The sequence below is a fragment of the Acromyrmex echinatior genome, chromosome 14 (genome assembly GCF_024713525.1).
Source record: "Acromyrmex echinatior isolate Ae372 chromosome 14, ASM2471352v2, whole genome shotgun sequence".
Lineage (NCBI taxonomy): Eukaryota > Metazoa > Arthropoda > Insecta > Hymenoptera > Formicidae > Acromyrmex > Acromyrmex echinatior.
Genome location: NC_141865.1, coordinates 3,396,858 through 3,417,300, shown reverse-complemented (window position 1 = coordinate 3,417,300; position 20,443 = coordinate 3,396,858). Strand labels below are relative to the sequence as shown.

The window sequence follows — 20,443 nt, the reverse complement described above, 5'->3', positions numbered from 1 at the left end:
TTGTTACATATTTCGAGGATGTTCTATATATATTTCACAAAATTTTAATTTTTCCGGAAATTCCAGGTACGATGGTCTGAATCACTTTTCAAACGAAACTGTATACTAATCATCAACTATAAAGTTGCAACTCTTTTTTTTTTCGATGAGTTTCGGAATGCAACCTACTCACCGAGCGATTAGTTATTATTTATGAATTGATGTACGTTCAATCGCTCTATGAGCAAGGATGAGTTGTAAAACTTATAACAAAAAAGTATTGCAATTTTTTTAACTGATGAATGTACCATGAAAAATACATTTCATCTTGAAGAAAATTTTGGGACTGACTAAGCGAAATGCTGCAATGTTCTTTATATTCTCTCCTAAGATGATTTTTATTTACGAGTAAATCTTCGCCACGCCCTTTGTCGGTGGAGATGTGCCATGTACTGCTTTCTCGCTTTCTCTAATTTTCATATGATATATACAAAAAGTATTCATACAATATTCTGAATATTTCATCGACAATTACACATTAGCTGTGACAATAATTTTTTTAGTGTTTCGAAATATTCGGTATATTGAGAATACAAATCGAATTTTCTGAATATTTAGCATTAGCTGAGTATTCAACCGTTATATTCTCTTCGAAATATGTACATTTCTTGAAGATTTTTTCGTGCTAAAGACGATGATGCCATTGAATAGATTGATGATGCCATAGAACTGGTATAGCATTAAGATTTTGAGCAAATTAAAGTTGCATATATAATTTTTTGCTGCATTTAACATTTTTTACGACAAAACAAGAGCTTGTTTATAAATAAGATCTACGGTATCTTAAAGTACAATTTAAGAGCTTTCAAATGAATTTTAGTTTATCATCAAACGACTTTCATCAAATTAAGTGTTTGAATTTTATACTTTCTGTATAATTACACACAGTGGCTTGTATTTAGAACGCGCTTCCATCGATAAAAGCGCGCTTTTATCTCTGAAATTCTATAATATGCGTGACGTAAAATATAGTATGTTGGGGCGCTAATATCGTGTTGTAAGCGCGTTTTAAATATAGGTCAGTATATGTATGTATAATTTCAACAAAAATATCACTTTTTTCTTTTCGAAATGAGTACATATCCATGATATGTACTCTGAAAATTTATATATTCAAAACGTGATAATTTTGTTATTAGGATTTTAGGAAGTTATTAGGATATTCCCAGTTAACACTATTATTCATAGAAAATTCGATTCGTATTTCTAATATGCCAAATATTTATATGAATGCTTCTCACGAGAATCATTCGCGAACGAGTATACATCTCCATATAGAGAATCGCGACGGAGAACATTTGCTCGTTAACAAGAATCATTTGGGAAAGAATATAAAGAGCACAGCATTTCATCTGTCAAATAAACTCCAAAATTGAGCTTCAAAGTGAAAGTGTGAAATGCGTTTTTTAAAACAAAATTTTATTTAAAAATTGATTCAGAGATGACTGGACAATGAAATTTTTGAAAAAATTAAAATTTTGCACTATGTATATGAAACATTCTCGGAATATGTAATGATATATGTATAAGTGGAATTTTTAACCAATAATTGAATATTGCTTTTCCGTAAATGTTTCGCAATATTTTGGGGAATTTTAAGAACCTTTCATGAATATTTAGCGTTAACAGGATTTGTGTTCGTGTATTTGTAGTAGATATCCGCTGGAAAAGATATTAAAACTATAAAGGAAAAAACGTCAAATATATTTTGCAATATCTTTATGCAAAATCATTTTGTAAATATATATATTCTAAATTACAATGAAAAGAATTAAAAATAATATCACAAAAAAATAAATAAAATACAATGTTTTTACGTAAACATATCAAAACCAAAATATTCAAAGACATAATGAAAAAACTAAAAATAATACAATAATAAATAATTGTTATAATTAAGACCGTAATGTGAATACACAACAAATAAGAATATTAAAGTTTATAACGATGGAAACTAGACCATTAATGTTTAAATAATTAAATGTGAATTATATATACATATACTATATATGTACATGCATATATACCATATTTATAGTCATTCAGACTGCGCATCGCGCAATTGGTTTTCTGGACTTATAAGCACAATTAAACTACTGTAGTAATATCACGAATTAAACTGACAAGCAATTTTTAATAATTTTAATGTTCAATCCATTCATATCATATCCGTTCATATCATATTAGAAAGATTTTAATGTGCTAAAAAACTGTAAATAAATTTATCGTGAAAAATATTATCTCGGCCGGAAGTTCGGATCTCTAGTATTACCTTATGAGTGTAGTAAGCTTTTAGACTACAGAGGTAATGTTCTCTCAGCCGCGAGGGAATATTTTTCGCAATAAATTTATTTATAGTTTTTCAGCATATTAACTTTCTAATCGGATTGATAGGTCAATATATAACGTAGATAAGAAGATGAAAAGAATTGAATAGGTGAATAGATAATGTAGATAGGTCTCGATAAAAAATTGTTTATGCATGAATATGTATAAACATATATAAACACGCAGAAATATTCATAAACATGTATAATTATATATGAAATATGTCCATATGTTTATACATCCTTTTTTTTTATAAAATTACTTTTTAGTGTAATAGAAATAATAATAGTAATGTGAAAACATTAAAAATAATTAAAAAGATAATTTTCGCACAGTTGCACTATTGCACTTTGTTTTAGAAAATATCAAGTTTGAAGAAATAATAAAATTATTTAGAAGAGACCAGGGCTAATAGACTCATTTTCCGAATTTTTACAGACAAAATTAAGAGACTTATCGAAAAAATGAATTCTACACCAGTTACTACATATATTTGACTATCTAATAATATTTTAATAATAAAGGGAAATTGATAACTAATATGAAAAAAATGCATTTTTCTAATTATTATTTTAAGATTATTAAAATAAAGATTAATGTATTTTAAGCTATATCTTTGGCTACATATTAATAAAAATATTTTTATAAAAATATATTTTAAACACAAATATTCGCTTCGCAGGGCAAACAATACTTCTTTTTGCAAAATTTGTTCATTTTGTGCAAAAACACGTCGAATAAGCCTAATTTTCGAGATTAGACATGAGGGAACTAAACTTATAACATTTATCACTGAGGAAAATCTTTTTAAAGGAATAAAATTTTGAATAAGTACTATAAGAGTCGTCACTAAATGAGTCATACAGTTCCATGCTGTGATTAGTCTACTATCCCTATCCGTTTTTTAAAAACATTAATAATATAGAATAACAGAGACACATAAACAAAAAAAATCTATTGGACTTTATTAAGTAAGAATATACTTACTATCTAAGTAGAAATCAAATATCTCAGACAATCATATACGATAGTAAAACAAAAATTTTAAGAATAAAAATATTTACTTAGGTGTACGATTTTTTAAAATTGTGGCATAACTTCTATCATAGATGTGTTTCGCAACAAAATGTTACTTTATTATTATGTTATTAGCAGACTTAACGGCAGTCGCTGCTGCGTACTCAGATACGTTTATGCATGTCTCGCGAGTTTTGTTTTAATGTAGCCTCAATTATTTCTACTTACCCCTATATTCAACTGACTCTGGTCTCCCCTACGTATAATTACATATAAAATTATGCATAATTATGTATGAGCAATTTTTTTTACATTTTTCTAAACTTGTTTTTTTTTATGTATGTTTATACATATTTATACATATTCATACATGAAAAATTTTTTACCGGGGTAGATAGGCAACATAGATTATTATAAAATATTTTAGATAGTACGGAAGAGCAAGAAATGATTTATATATTAAAAAATTTTGTAATTAGTATTTGTATAACTACTCTTTCAGCTAAACAAAGCCAATGATTTGATCAATCATTAGTTTTTAGCAAATTATTTATAAACAAAATTTATATACAAAAAATTTTCTTTTTATCGAGAAAATGATATACGTGCATATTAAAGAAAAAACTTAGATCTTTCTATTTATTTTTAAAAGAATATCGAGCGATACTTTGTTTTCTGTATTCAAAATCAAAAAGAATACTTTTGTTATAATGTTACCCAATAAACGAGAATAGATTGAAATGGATTAAAATGGATTCAGAGTTTCAGAAATATGGATTCATGAATGTTAAAATGAATCCTTTTCAATTCTGAATGCATTTTTATTCATTTATAGGAATTGCATAAAGCAAATGTCTGTGCCTTTTCAATCCTGAATGCATTTTTATTTATTTATAGGAATTGCATAGAGCATATCACAATGCCTTTCAATCTAAAAATAATATTATTAGCATTTTCTATGCATCGTGAATGCTACTCAATTTAGAATTCTGAATAGGAAGTACAATTTTTTTAATTCAGTTAAATTAACAAATAATATCAGTAATTTCTGTGCACCGTGCATACTGCTCAATTCAATATTCTGAATATGAAATGCAATTTTTCAATCTAATTGAATAAAAAATTTTTATTTAAAAATAGATTAGAAATGCTATTTAAATTATTCAAAATTATAAGTAGGAAATTTTTTGTTTTAATCCAAGTAAGTTCAAAAAAATTGTAACATAAAAATAATTGAGCTATGTTCTTTTGTTTCTCTTTAATTAGAAGTAAAATGAATAATCAATGTCACAATTCGATGAAACACTCGCAAACCAAGTCGAATATTAGGCTAATCACGGCGCGCGACATCGGCCAAGCGAGATTAGATTATCCGACACTTACCCACTTGTCTTATAGTAATGTAAATTGTTTATATTTTATTATATCTGTTAAATGATAATATTTTTATTATATTTATATAATTTCGTTACTTCGTTTAGTTGGTTGTATTAGAATGTAATTGAAGTAGAGAATGAATAACACATTTACCAATTGAAGAAGTGATGTAGCCAGTAGAAGATTCATAATCCAGAGATCCCGAGTTCTCAAATCCCACTAAAGTGCGTTTTTTAATATCAATTTGAAGTAGTTAATTTCAGGTATAATTATTATAAATGTCTTAGGAATAAAATTTATAACTCTTAAATATGAATGTTTTTTTTTCAAATATTAAACTAATGTCAGTTCGGATCCAATCTATTTCAATCCATTCAATCCATTGTCATGATTTAAAGTACGCATTAAAAAAATTTTAATCCATTTTAATCCATTCTCGTTTGCTGGATAAATAATTTGATAAAATAAACAAGTATGAAAGTTAAAGATAAAGAGTCACTTTTTGAAAGCTGTTATTTTTAATTCACATTATAGAACTTTACAAAGTTCATAAAATATTTTAAGATTTGAATTTTTATTTGTGTGAATCTATAAATATTTGTTGGAATCTATAAAAATCGTTATCTAAACTATCAATCTGAAAAGTAGAGACTTCAAGCTTTAATGCTTTGTAGATCATTTTATTATGATCATTTTTTTATGAAGTTACTACTTTCTTGAAAATTGCTTATTTTTGGTAAAATACCCACAAAATTTGATGTGTAATCTCTTAATTCTTTGGCGTAGTATATTTAATATTTTATGTCAAAATATACGAAAATAAAATATGAAATATCTCGTTGATATCGAAATATTCCTTTTCCAATCATCTTTTTCTAAAACCTTTATGCGTATAGAATGTTCGAAAGGATCCATTATTTATTTATATTAAAAAAATGTATAAATTCATCAAAGAAAAAATATAAAAAATGAAATTTCACTTTTTTTAGTACATCATTACATTTACAAAAAAAAAGAGAAATATACATTCCCGCGAGAAAATGTTATATATATATATATAAATGGACATATTTTATATATAATTGTATATAAGATATTATAATAATTTTTTATATAATTATATATAATTTTATATAATTATATATAATTATATATGAAATATTTTTTCCCGGGTTATTTATCATTTAATTTGTTTTTTTTTTATTTTCAATGGAACAGATACTAGAACCTAATTATATAGTACATTATTATATATACTGAAATACAGAATATAAAACTGTGATCTATATAGACGTCACTGTCGATTAAGTGTAATTTATTGTGCGTGATGATTTCTCGCTACGATTTCTTAGGGTCATCTTTAGTGACCTGCGTTTTTTCTTATCGCAGCAGTGCATTCAATTAAACATAGGAAGGAAGAACATTATAGTCTACAGAAATACTGATCTTTATTCGTTATCTACGGTGTAAGTTCATTGATTTCTTTATCTTTTCGACTAGATTTTATCAGTGTCGATTGTATCATCAAAGAGATCTCTTCAATCAACTTGAAGACTAACGCTACCAAGTGAAACAACTGCAGAGTACAGCTTTATAACAGTTCCCTGGGCAAACAACGCTAGGACAATGAAACTGCTTATTCTTTTGACACTCTTCTATTGCTTTTGTGTCGATGTTAGCCACACCAGAGAAATAACGTATGTATCCAATTAATTTGCTTAACAAACGTGCACTCCTTCCTGGTGAAAAAATGCTCGTATGTTATAATATTTTTAAGAATCTTTTATATTGTGAATGTATGAAGATTTCTAAAAAAAATATTTTAAACTTCAGATTTTATAAATTTTCGAAAATTATAGAATGAGAAATCTTATTAGGAAATACAATCAAGTTCCCCCTCCAATTTAATAAATTTTAGATATGTTAAAATATAGACAAAAATAAGAGTTGCATATGTTTTTAAAAATTGATTTTTTTTTTAACGAAGGCTTTTACCTCCTTAATGTACGATTGAACACTTACAAAAAAATATGTGTCTTATTTTTGTCTGATTTTAATATATCCAAGCTTATTAAAATTGGGGATCCAGATAGCAACGTGTCTTGTTGTTGGCATGTTGTTTACTAAGTATGCTATATGTGTTGCTACTAGAATTGCAGCAACTGAGTCCTTATTTGTTGACAACTTGATGTCTTCACGATATGATAACATTGAGCCAACAGTAACAATTTGCCAGCAATTTGCCGACAACTTTAAAATTGTCATCATCAAAATTCATACTATTGCCATCATGTTGCTATAATAATATACAACATCATACAATGCTGTCATATTGCAAGTAATATTGACGCAGCTATCTTTCTGTTAAACTGCTGACAATACATACATTGTTGTTTGCATGTTGCTACAATATCATATATAATAATAATCGGTATATTCAAATCATTGAAGACAAATCTATGATAAGATGTCAGCATCATAAGCAATCACAGATTTGTACAATTTTGCTGAGATATGCTTTGCTATCTGGGGACATTCTGTTGTGTTTCCTTGTTAGAATATTTCAGTATGCAATAGTATACATATATAGTAAGAGGCAAAAAAACTTTGGAAAGGTTATCTCAGAAAGTATTGGTTTAAATGGAAAAATGTTTCAAAGAAAAATATTGTAGAATTTTAAAAATCTATTGACTGATGATATTGATTTGAGCTTTGGATGATCTTAAAGCATGTAGTCAAGAAATAATCTTTAATGGAAACTCCTACTTTTTATTACATAATATTTTTGCTGATATCGAGAGTTTTCTAAAACACTATAACAAAGTATTTTTTTTTGTTAAAATACTTTTTTATTACGTATAGCCTATACAAAATTTATGAAAATGTCGTGTTTATTTTTGCTGGGCCTAAATTAGCAGTGATATGTTAATAAAAAAACGAGCTTGCAATGGAGGAACATGAAATGGATGTTGTGAAAAATTGTCATAATCTTTTATCGTTTAATTAAGAAAATAGAGCCGTGAAAAAAATGCAATTTTCGATTTTAATTGGCACATGGAGGCAACTGGGAGTCACAGTATAACTACAATAGCGATAGTAGCTGTTAGCTTTGATGTTGGTGATTACCGATTACGTGATTGTCAGCCATGTTGAAGATTTTACGGACCGCTGAATTTGAACGGCATCAAGAGAGGTAAAAAATTGTTCATGCATGAATATATATAAATATGTATAAACATACATAAACACGTAGAAACATTCATAAACATATATAATTATATATGTCCGTACATGTCCATATATCCTTCTTTCTTTTGTAAAATTACGTTTTAGTGTAATAGAAATAATAATAGTAATGTGAAAACTTAAAAAATAATTAAAAGCATAATTTTCGCATTGTTTGTTTTAGAAAAAAACAAGTTTGAAAAAATGTAAAAAAAAGTTGCTCATACATAATTATGCATAATTTTATATATAATTATACGTAAGTAATTTTTTTACATTTCTTTAAATTTGATTTTTTTCTAAAACAACTAGTGCGAAAATTATCTTTTTAATTATTTTTATTGTTTTCACTACTATTATTCATTACTATTATTATTTCTATTACACTAAAAAGTAATTTTACAAAAAAAAAGGATGTATGAACATATTTCATATATAATTATACATGTTTATGAATATTTGTGCGTGTTTATGTATGTTTATACATATTTATGCATGAAAAATTTTTTACCGGGGCGTTGTAGTATTTCGCATATAAAGGCTGGTATTCATAGTTAGTTCCTATATTAAGACCATCTTAAGTAATGTCTTAAATCACTAATGCGACCTTCTAATTGATTCATGATATTTTAAGACTGTATTTAAGACTGTCTTAAATATAGATCCGCCTATGAATACCGATCAAAAGTATTTTTGAAATTCGGGTAAATTCTATATATATTAATTTTAGATATACTACTATATATATTAATATATAAGTCTATTTTTTGTTTCTAATTTCAATATATTTCTAGAATGAATCAAATGAAATCATAAAACAATATAATATGTGAAACATAATATTTGTAAGTCAACAATATAATTCATTGACAATTTCAGATAGCACAATGTTTAAAATTGGAACATAAAACATCTTTAAGATCTTTTTAAGACGCCATAACATAAATCTTTAAGATGTTTTATGCCCCAGTTTTGGACATGTATCAAAATTTGTGCTGCCGAAGATATAGGATAAGGATAGAGAAAACAATAAAGCAACGAAAAATTTTATTAATTATTGTAATACAAGGATGGTTCGATAAGTCTGGTAAATTTTTATGAAGTGCCACAATCCATTTGATGATATGACATTTGGAAAGTATCCTTCTTCAAACCCTTTCAGGTCAAATTTCATCCAGAATTAACGCATTATTCACGTACGGTAATCGTTTAAAGCGAGTGAAAAATTTAGTAATTGCCGCGTACAAAAATGAAAAAAAAAACTAATTTCTGTGCAATATTACAGAATTAGGCTTAAATGATTTTTCGTTCTATTCTAAATCCGAAAAATAAGATGGATAAGAAATCAATTCGATACCCAATTCTGTAATTTTGCACGGAAATCATTTTGTAGTTATATTATGATCTCAATCGTCGTTGCCATAGTTTTAATACTATAAAAGTCCGCCACATTCTTGGTTTTACAGCCAACGCATGCACAGAACAAAACTGAACTCATCCTGTTTGCTCATACTGTTGCTATTGTATGAGCACAGTATATACAGTACGTAACTCTATGTCGGTACCTTTGATGTTAGTGTTGGCCAAAACGGAGTGCACATGCGCGAAATAAGGAAGTTCCCTAATAACGCCATCTGACTTTCTTTTTCAATTGCTCTTTATTTCCCCCTCTCCCTCTCCATCCTCCCTCCCCCCTCTCTCTCTCTACGTCGTTTGTACATATATCAAATTATATATAATCTAAATGTAATAAAACCAAAAGAAATAGATTCATAATTGTAATGCAGTGTTCGCATAGATTTGTACATTCCGGCGAGCGACTTCCACCACCGCTCGGCCGAGCCGTCGAGCGCTCACGTGACGATCTGGTTCAGGAGCGTCCCTATATCAGAAATATACTGGGAACGCACCTTCCGCCAAATGATTATTGAAACATGTTTTATTAAATAATTTATTTCTATTAAAAGTTTCTATTGTTAATTCAGTGTTTATTCATTGTTCCTTAATGATATGCTTAACGTAGTTTTCTAATACATTACATAATTATGGTAACGTACATTTCGACAATATCTTTCTACATCATTCGTGAGCTACTATTGTAAGATGCGTTTTTTTTAAATGTGGTTTCCTCAGTAGGCCTATTCCATAAAAAGAAGAATCGAAAAGAAAAATCAAAATTATATCATATAATATGATATATAATTTTGCTTTCCTGCCAAGTCACATTCGAGTATTTGATTCTTCTTTTTGTGGAATAGGCCTGGGGAAACCACATTAAAAAAAAAACGCATCTTCAAGGAATATTTGTTTCAATTTTTAGATTCAACCAATTCAGCTGAATATGCCATTCCGTTCCGTAAAAATTTTCTCTATCCGTCCCATGTCGCTGGAATGAAATTTTAGTAACAAAATGTATCTCATTCTTATAATTCAATATTTTTGAGTATTCGAAGTAACGTTATAGATAAGATAATTGCACAAATTATGCATATTACTGCTTTAGTCGCAAATTAGCTTGCGACATACCCGAGGCGGCATACCTTCAGGATGCCATCCCATGTATACGAAATTGGAACGACGGAACGGATTTCTTACTAGAAAATTGAGTTCACTACAATTCCGTTCCGTAAAAAATTTCTCTATTCATCCCATGACAGAACGGAATGGAAACAGACGGAATGTTGCCTCAATTGCAAGTTAATTTGCTTGATTTAATCGATATTTCGTAATTTTAATGTGACTAAAGCAGCAATATACATAATTTATACAATTATCTTATTTATAACATTATTTTGAACTCAAAAATACTAAATTATAAGAGTGAGATATATTTTGTTACCAAAATTCCATTACGTTCCGGCTACATAGGACGAGTAGAGAAAATTTTTACGGAATGGAAATGGCATGTTCAGCTGAGCTGGTTGAATCTAAAAATTGAAACGAATATTCAGAAATTTTTTTTATAAATCTAACGATGGATAAAGAAGTAATGTTATTATTAATGTTAAAATTATTGCGAAAAACAAGAAATGTACCAAGTTGGAATGCTGTTTCGGTATTTAAAAGTGTGCGAAAATTTTATTTTGCTTATAATGTTCTATTGCAACAATACAAATATACAAAAAAAAAATGAAAATTCTGGATACAGTCAATGTTTACACAAAGAATGAAGCGCAAGTGACAATAGTGACATTTAATCGTTGGAATGCAAACGATCAATCGTGAGAAGTTTTTCAATTATTTCAGAATGACATCGGAATTATTTGAAGAACTGCTGGCATTACGTATATATAAAACAAGAGTATATCATTTTGAAAAAGAATTAAGAATTATTATTAATTTTCTTCTTCGAAGTTGTCAAATTCTCAACCATCAACAATAGCTGGATCGACGTAGCCTGCAATCGACATGACATTCCGTTGATTTCGTATCGTCTCTATAAACGGCCATAATTCCTACAGTTCCGATACAGTAGAGAAACTTCTTACGGAACGGAATGCTAGTAACTCATTTCTAGTAAGAAATCCGTTCCGTCGTTCCGATTCCGTGGGACGATACCTTGACAAAAATAGAACGATGCTTGTGTCGATTTGTGTCCTTAAATGGAAGGCTATGTAATTATACTGTGACGGAGTGGAGAGTACGGTCAGTGAGCATCTAGCAACACTGGCTTAGTTTTCACCAACTACAGTCGAGTATTTCTCAGTTACAGTCGAACAACAGGAGAATGCTCGATTAATTGGTTGATTCTTACATTCTGATCCGATTTAAACTCTCAGCGGAAACTAGGCTACTAGCATTAGTTATGTCTATCTGTATTTATTTTCTTTCTGCGTGTCAGGCTACTAGACTTTTACTATTACACTGCTAAAGTGCTAACTCCCCACTTTTTCTTATGTAAAAGTGTTGTCTGCGCGCAGTGGGTGCGCAGAATAAGACCGTCACGTACAGAAAAGAGATGCCAGGTCAAGTAATCTAGCGTTTCTGCAATTCAAAAGTATAGAAAGCGCGCAGTATGCAAATGTGCTCATTCTGCATATGTAGTACATACTTTTTGACAATAATTAAAAGGACGAATTAGCAGTCTAGTGTTATAATAGAAGTCTGCTGAATAGACGCAATCAAAAATTTTCTCTCACTGGGAATGAGGATATCGAGGCTATACCGAGCGCGTGATGGGATTTAACTTTTGAATGTCGTGTACTACCTTAAGTACATCTCGAATTATAATGATTTATTTTTTATTTTAATAAAAATGAACGTGAGAGAAACAACCTCCAATGGATATGACTTTTACATATCAATATCATGACTCTGAACATTTAAAAGGACATTAAAACATTTTAATCGGATAATTTGTATAATGTTAATAATGCTCAGTAATAATGCTCAGTCATAACTTTCAAGCCTCATGACTCAAAACGTACATACATAAAAAAAATTTTGTTTTAGTATTTTGAAAAGCTCTACAAGTTTCCATTTAAGATATTTTGTTGATCTTGTCCGTTGTTCAAGATTATCCAATGTTCAAATAAATATCACCAATAAATTTTATAAACCCAATAATTTTTGTTTAAAACATTTTTTCATTAAACCAACACTTTCTGAGATATTTCGTTTTGGAATCTTTACTTCTCATTTTATATAAAGAATTTTAAAAAAGATATAGAGTTTTTAAAAAGTACTTAAAATATATATATAAAAAATTTGAGAAATTTTCTAAAAAGTTAAAGTTGTAAAAAAATTAGGAAAGATTTTGATATTTATATACAGAAAATTTATTTATACATAGAAAAAATATGTAAAAAATTCTAAGAAAAATTTTTTATCGAGTTTTTTTTTCAAATAAAATTTATTTTATACTGCTATCCTATTTATTTTGTCCTCTTTGATCATATCAATCCCTACAGTCATGAAGACATTAAAGATGCTATGTTGAGCCTAGTACATATGATGCGAGAGAACACAGAGAAGCTGGAAAGGCATGAGGCGAGAGAACGGCAGCTGGGTGAGCAACTGAAAAAGACAATAACTATTCTGACAAAACGTGTAACCGTTGTAGACAATCTGAAACTGCAATTGATCAAGTTAGATGAGAAAATCACAGGAATAGAACATCTGATCGCACAGGTGATTTCATTGAACAAAACATAAGAAATTAATTTTTAGAGGGCTGATGATGTTTCTTTATATAGAGGGATGAGCGAGAGCGTATACAGATGCAAAAAACTGTGGACAGTTTAGAAGATCTAGAGAATCGCTTGGAGGGTTGGCTCACGAATATCGAAAATAAGGTAGGAGAGATAAACAGTCGTGCAGAAGTTACATCTGCTCCGGATAGTCTTTCTGACGTTCTCAACAAGTTAAGTGGCATAGAGAGCAACTTGATGGGAGAAGTTGCACGATTCAAAGAAGGTCTGCATAATAACATAGCAAAGATGAATAGAGAATCTGTTACGCTGATGGAGAAGACGCATACAATATTCTCAGAGGTGACTTATTTATAATGAAAATAATATAGGTATATTTTCCTCGCTGAAATTGTAAACAATATAAATATATTTTGAGTCGATAGGTGCAACATGTAGCCACCAAGATCGGAGACCTGGAAAAATCTTTGGAGAAGATAAAACAGATAACGCAAATCATTCAGGAGAAACCATCAGAGAGACAATTGGATTTATCTTCAGCCTTTGATAATCATGTCAGGACATTAGAGCAGATGCAAGAGTTGTTGGAAAGCACTTCTGATAGATTACGAGAATTACCCAGGTAACGTTTTGTACTCGATTTTCTTCTCTAAAAATTTTAATATTATAAAATTTTGATGAAATTTTAATGAACTTGACGTTTTATTAAATTTGATGAAATTTTGATAATTAAACAATGAAATTTTAATTATATTTTGCTGAGAAAATAATTTTCTGTGTTTAATGAAAAACAAATATATATATATATAATATAATATAATAAACATTTTAATAAAAATTCAATGAAAATGAAATGAAATTATATTAAACAAATACTAACTTTTTTAAACGAAAAAGTATGAGAACTTAATAATTGAATAGGGCGAGTTTTTTAATTAATTGATTGATTAATCGCATTGTGCGCGAATGTAATTTTGTTCCGTAAAAGTTTCATTTGTGCATAATGCGATTAGTCAATCGATGAATTAAAAAACTCGCCTATTGATAACTTCTTGATGAAACTATAATGAAAAAACTCAAATACTCTGTAATGATAAATTAATGATATTTTTTTGAAATTGTAATGATTCGAATTTTGTATTAGCTTTGGAACTTTTTGACCAATGATTGTGTGTATATTAAAATTTTAATAAAATTTCAACAATTTTATTTCAAGTTTGATTTTTTCATGACATTTTGAGAACATATAACATCCTTGTAATATTTTGACACTAATTATCGTTTTACGATGCAGGATAAACGAAGTGCAGACGCTCCACAACGAGACGCAAGCTACGTTGCAGGAAACAAAGCACGCGTTAAAGGACGTCTTTACACGGGGCATTAATAATATCGAGGATAGAATAACAGAGAGTAAAGAAGAAACGAAGGATTTAGTGACGACATTACGGTAAATCCTGATCTTATGACATAATGAGTACTAAGCATGATTGTCTTCTAATACTTTTGAACTTGGGCTCGGTAAAATAACCCAAACAGCACAGAAAGATTGCAGAAACATTGCAGAATGATTTCATTGAAACATTGTAATATTGCATGGTAGTTGCAAAACGTTGTTGCAAAATTCCAATAATGTTAAGATGTCCGCTTTTTGTTATATTGCAACAAAACATTCCAGCAATATTGCAATATAATGTATTTGGATAAATTTTTTACGAAGACTCTAAAATGAAAACTATTTCTATATACTATTCTACATATATCTCACTAACTTTAATTTTTCTACAAACACATCGCATTTTTAGTGATATGTGCTTTTCAAAAGCAATTTTTTTATGATAAAACATAAAATATTTTAATAAATATAATATTAATTCTGAAGGATAAATTTATTCATAAGGATAAAGTATGTATGTTTGTGCCCCGAACAAACTACAAATATTATCCACATTAATATAATAATACAGTCGCTTGGTAAGTTAATCATGAATTAAGTAAATCGCAGTAATTCTTTTTAATTCGAAACCACTTCGAGTTAATTGAAATCGATTGAAAAATGACGGTATGAAATTTATCAATAAAGACTCTGATTTATTCTTGAGTTCACATCATAAATACATCATTGATCACATAATTAATATTTTGATAAATCGTTTTCAGCATCTTAATTGCTTATCATCTTATCCGATAATGATGCATTGATTGTATCCAAACTCGATATTATACAATCTTTTGATTTCATATTTAAAATAAATGTAAAACTTAGCTAATGAAATGGCCGTCAAATAATAGATCAATAAATTTTTATTTAAATTTCAAATGAATTATATTAATTATTATATCATAAAAACGACTATTAAAACGCTGTACTAAAAATTTATATTTTTTATATTATTATTATTGTAACAATTAAAGAATTACAGTTTTGCAATGTTTGTGGAATATTATAACCATATTACTGACATTTTGCAGATATATTGTTAATTTACTGTTAATTTCTATAATATCTCTGTAATGTTACATTGCAATCTGCAATATTGCAACATTGCAGTAATATGCTTCAATCTTTTGTGATGTATGGGAACCGATACAATTTATTTAAAATATAAAATCGTAGGGGTCGGTAAAAACTGATATGACCTATAAAATAGATTTTGAAAACTTATTTGAAATATTAAATAAGAAATAAATCAGGAAAAGTTATGGTGAATTTAAATGTTAATGTCTAATGCCCGATTGTCATCAATTTTGATAAAAATTAAATTTTGATAAAAATTAAATTACTCTAAATTAATGATAAAAAATACTCTAGATTAATGATCAAATTAATACCATTAAATTTCATAAAAAAATTTATTGCCAAAAATAAATGCTTTATTAAGATATTGTATAATATACAAGATATTGTGAATATACAATAAGTAAAAAGTGATGCCTACTGGTCGAAGCTGAATCTTGAGTGTTTTAAATAATTTCATGTGAATTTATATACCACGTTTATAATCTCTTAAATTGCGCTGAATTGATTGTCCAAATTTAGAAACGCAACTGAACTGCCATAGTAATATCAAAAATTGATTAGCAATTTAATTTGATGTTCAATTGACATTATTTTAAGAATATCTTAATGTATTAAAAATCTGTAAATATTGCGAAAAATATTACATTAAAGTTTTCTTAAAATGATGCTAATTAAGCACCTATAATTATTAAATTGCTTAAGCAATTTAATTTGTGATATTATTATGGTAGCCTAATAAATGAGAATGGACTAAAAATTGCAATTCATTTTAATTTATCCAAGTTTGTGCTTTAGAGCACGGAACATGATTGAAATGAACTGAAATGAATTAATATCTGAGGGGATAAATAAATAATTTGTAGTAATTATTTAGAACGCTCTCTTTTACTTCCATTTTGATGAAATTAAACTCATTCGACGCGTTGCATGAAACGAAATCCTACTGAAAAAAATCACGTCACATAGTTGCATGATAAAATCATGTAAATCATGTAAATGTATTTAAAACACGTAAATCATGTTCAATCACAAATTGTTCTAAATTATAGTGTGTGATTTTTTTAAATTACGTAATTTGAAAAGTATATGATGATATGTTTTTTTTCTTCTATTTCTATCATTCAATTCTTTAAAATTTGGCAACTATAAAACCACATGATGGATGAAATTATTTCTAATATCATGTGATTTTCAAATTACGTCATTTAAAAAAATCATGTACTAATTTGAAACAATTCATTACGTGATTTGTATATTTTAATTACATGATTTCATTGTAACGTTGACATGGTTTTTTTCAGTAGGGAAGAAGTTGACAAAAAAGTATCACTCTGCTCCGAGATATTAATCGTTAAAGTTGACAATGATTCAAATTTAGGAATATACTATATAATTCTTCATTTTAATTAATGACTTCCTTTAACAGGATGAATCTGGCCAATAATGCAGAACGCGTTAATCAGGAACTACAAAATCTGGAAAAGGGTCAGTCCGTGATGGTTTCTATGGCCGATCATGTGCTGGACACGAAGAAAAGGGTGGAGTACGGTGTACATCAGATTCTACTGGAAGTGGGTGATTTAGTGAAGACTCAAGGCGTTAATATTAACAGCACTCTTAGTCAAAGATTTGATGGAATCTCAAATGATATCATGGATAATCAAAACGGTGCTTTGGCGAACCTTACCAGCAAAATGGAACAGGAAATGAACAAAGTAAAAATTTGATATTTGCTAATTATTGCTCTACTATCTAGTCGTTGCCAAGATTTGTTGTTACCAACTTTGTTACAGGTTTGGCGGCAGATCAATGTAATGTATCAGCAGATGACAGAAAGCGCTCGAGCTCTAGATAAACTGCATGAACAGAATGAAGCTTATGTTAACGGCACAACGTCCACTATGGGTGGAATGGAGAACAAAGTAATAAGAAATATGATACATTTAAATTAAAGTATATGGAAATTAATATAATTTCTCGAATATATATTAAATAATCAATTAAATTTGCATTGATTTATTATCATCTTATTATTACTTGATATACATTAAATTCATTTAACAATTATTTTTGTGGCTAATTTAACATGATTAGATAATGATAATTTGATATTCATTCTTAACTAATAACATCCAATATATATTATTTTGAATTTATTTATTTAAATACTTGCCAAAGATTGCAAAATTAATCGGTTAAATATTTCAAATTCTACAGGTAGGTGAAATAACGAAACGTATGACGGAAGTGGATGAAAACTTGAACTATCTGCTCGGCCGCTTATCCTTAGTAACGCAAGAATTCAATCAGATTAAAACAGGCTTAGGAAACGCTTTAGACAATATCAAGGCTTCTTTCAAAGTGGTTCAGGACAAAACATTGAATCTGTCTCATCCGGGTCCTCATCCATTGCCGGAGAATTATAAAAACCCAAACGAATCCGAAACCAGAAAGCCAGACGGTAAGCCTCCATCGGACTTCAAGAGTCACATCGCCAATGTCCCCTCCAATTGACCTCAATACTTTCCAAACATTCTAATTAATTGCATTTATTTACTTTGTGACAATATAAAATTTCATAAATACTAAAAGTTTTATAATTTATTTCTTTTTTTTGTTCTCTTATAATCACCCAAATTCAGCTTTAAATATTTTGTTTTATAACTGTTTACTATATTAATTTTTCTACTATACAAACTGTTTGTTTTAGTTGTGTCCATAAAATAAGCCATTTGATTCTCAGATCATCAGGTTGGCTTGAGTTAAATCTCAATCAGACAGCCATCTTCATCCTTAGCGAATTAACATGCGGCACTGCCTTCAGCATTTCATCATCATCAGATTGTAGTACACTTTAATGAATTTTCGAATATATATATATTGCTAATATAAATATATTAAAAATAAAAAAAGCAGCTAAAATAAGGAAATCAGTTTGCACCGTAATGAAAAGTGTTAAATTTATTTTTCTAGAAGTGTTGCTAGATAATATCATTTTTTCGCATGTATTTTAGTACATGCATTGTATTTTTGTACTAATGTGAAGCTAAATATAACAATATTTTGTATTAAATTGTTAATAAAATCTTAATGAATTTTAATAAAATCTTGAGTCTTAATAAACAGTAATAAAATCTTAATGAAGTTTTAATGAATTATAATGAAATAATAATGAAATAATACTGAAAGTGAGTTAATTGATATAGATATCTATAAAATTAAAATTCAGTAATATTTTATCATTAATCATTATAATTCAAGAAAAGATTTCCATCAGAGAGAGGGTATATATAACAAAATAATATTTATCAAACAGAATTAGAAATATCCCTTACGAAAAAGATCGACTGCCGAATGGCCCCTCTTCTCCGCTATTAAATGATGAATTCTAGTGGTTATTTATGGAATTATTTGCTCGTTATACCAGACGCTAATATACCAATATACAATATGATCAGCGTTTATTAAAACGCATTTTTATTTTCAAACATTTTGAAACATTTTTAAGGTATATTTTCATTTAATTGTACATACTTCTTCATTTTTCTTCAACTTAAATATATCATCATATGAATAAAGAAAAATAAAGAAGATTAAGTTGTATTAAATGATAAATAGACAAAATCAATAATAAAATCAATAAAAATAAATCAAAAAATATTTAAATGTTTTCAATAAATATATTTTCTTAGACGGCTATAATTATTGAACTTAATATATCATCGATAATCAATGAATTCTGATGATACATTAAAAAAATAAGGTTATAAAGAAGATCAAGTTATAGTAAATAATAAACAGATAATATCATAATAAAATTAATAAAAGAAAGTACTTTTAAATGTTTTCAACAAATATGTTTTCTTAGATGATAGCTATGAATAAAACTGTTGTAAAACTGAAGAAAGAGAAAAGATATTAATAAGAAGTTAGAATAAATCGAAAAATACAAATTCATTTAACTCTTTTGCACAAAAAAGGATAGAGTTTTAAACGCTAAAGTATCAACACTTAAAAATAAAATTAACAATGATAAGTATAAATAAATAATAATAAGTATTAAACAGACATGTCAAATTTTCTTACATTTAGAAAATATTTATAGACATACAATTCTTATTTTTCAAAAATGCATAATGTGACTTACACACATTTTTAGTTAATAAATGTAATTCTCTTCTCGCATATCACATTCTAATCATAACTTGCGTTTAAAATTTGCTACAGTGAAATTTGAAATTTAAAAATAAGTGAAAAAAAAAATTTATTATAAAATCGTAAATATTATGATAAAACTATGGCAGTAGTGCATCACTTTTAAGTAAAATAGTTTCGTTTTAAACTTAATAATTTAATTAAATTTAATTTTAATTTAATTACATTAAATAGTATTATAATATGCAATAATGTGCAATAAATAACATTATTTATGTATAATCTATTTATTATTATATTTTTTTCTAATTTGAGCATTTTCAACGTAAATACAAAATTTAAAAATTAATATAACTGAAAAACTGTAATGGCTAAAATATTAGAAAAACGGGAACAGCTAAAAGTACTAAAACATATTAAACCAATCATAAATGTTATCGCACTCTGAAAATTTTTACGTATTCTGAAAACTATCGAAAAAAAGTGTGACAACCTCAGTATTCACGACTGTATGTATGCATATTTTGCAGCATTTGATCTGATCAGCTCATAATGACCATAAATTGATCTGTTTTAATTATACTGTCTCGTATATTATATTTCTTATTTAGAAAGAAATAAAAAAAAAGAA

General features: G+C 27.8%; 1 protein-coding gene across 4 annotated transcripts in view; it reads left to right on the top strand.

The window, feature by feature from the left end:
* Positions 1-18,791, top strand: part of LOC105146695 (uncharacterized) — a 23,447-nt gene extending 4,656 nt beyond the window's left edge. Inside the window, exons 2-10 of one of the 4 annotated variants that reach the window (XM_011057119.2) lie at positions 6,262-6,458; positions 12,897-13,116; positions 13,182-13,478; positions 13,562-13,758; positions 14,431-14,586; positions 17,084-17,372; positions 17,451-17,579; positions 17,875-18,118; positions 18,401-18,791. In XM_011057119.2, coding sequence (XP_011055421.1) covers positions 6,388-6,458; positions 12,897-13,116; positions 13,182-13,478; positions 13,562-13,758; positions 14,431-14,586; positions 17,084-17,372; positions 17,451-17,579; positions 17,875-18,118; positions 18,401-18,423 — 1,626 coding nt within the window. In that variant the 5' untranslated portion in view covers positions 6,262-6,387 and the 3' untranslated portion in view covers positions 18,424-18,791. Of the gene's footprint in view, positions 1-6,147; positions 6,459-12,896; positions 13,117-13,181; positions 13,479-13,561; positions 13,759-14,430; positions 14,587-17,083; positions 17,373-17,450; positions 17,580-17,874; positions 18,249-18,367 lie in introns of those variants that run through there. The other 3 variants (XM_011057120.2, XM_011057118.2, XM_087413222.1) reach the window with 3 other exon arrangements.
* Positions 18,792-20,443: the final 1,652 nt, after the last annotated feature.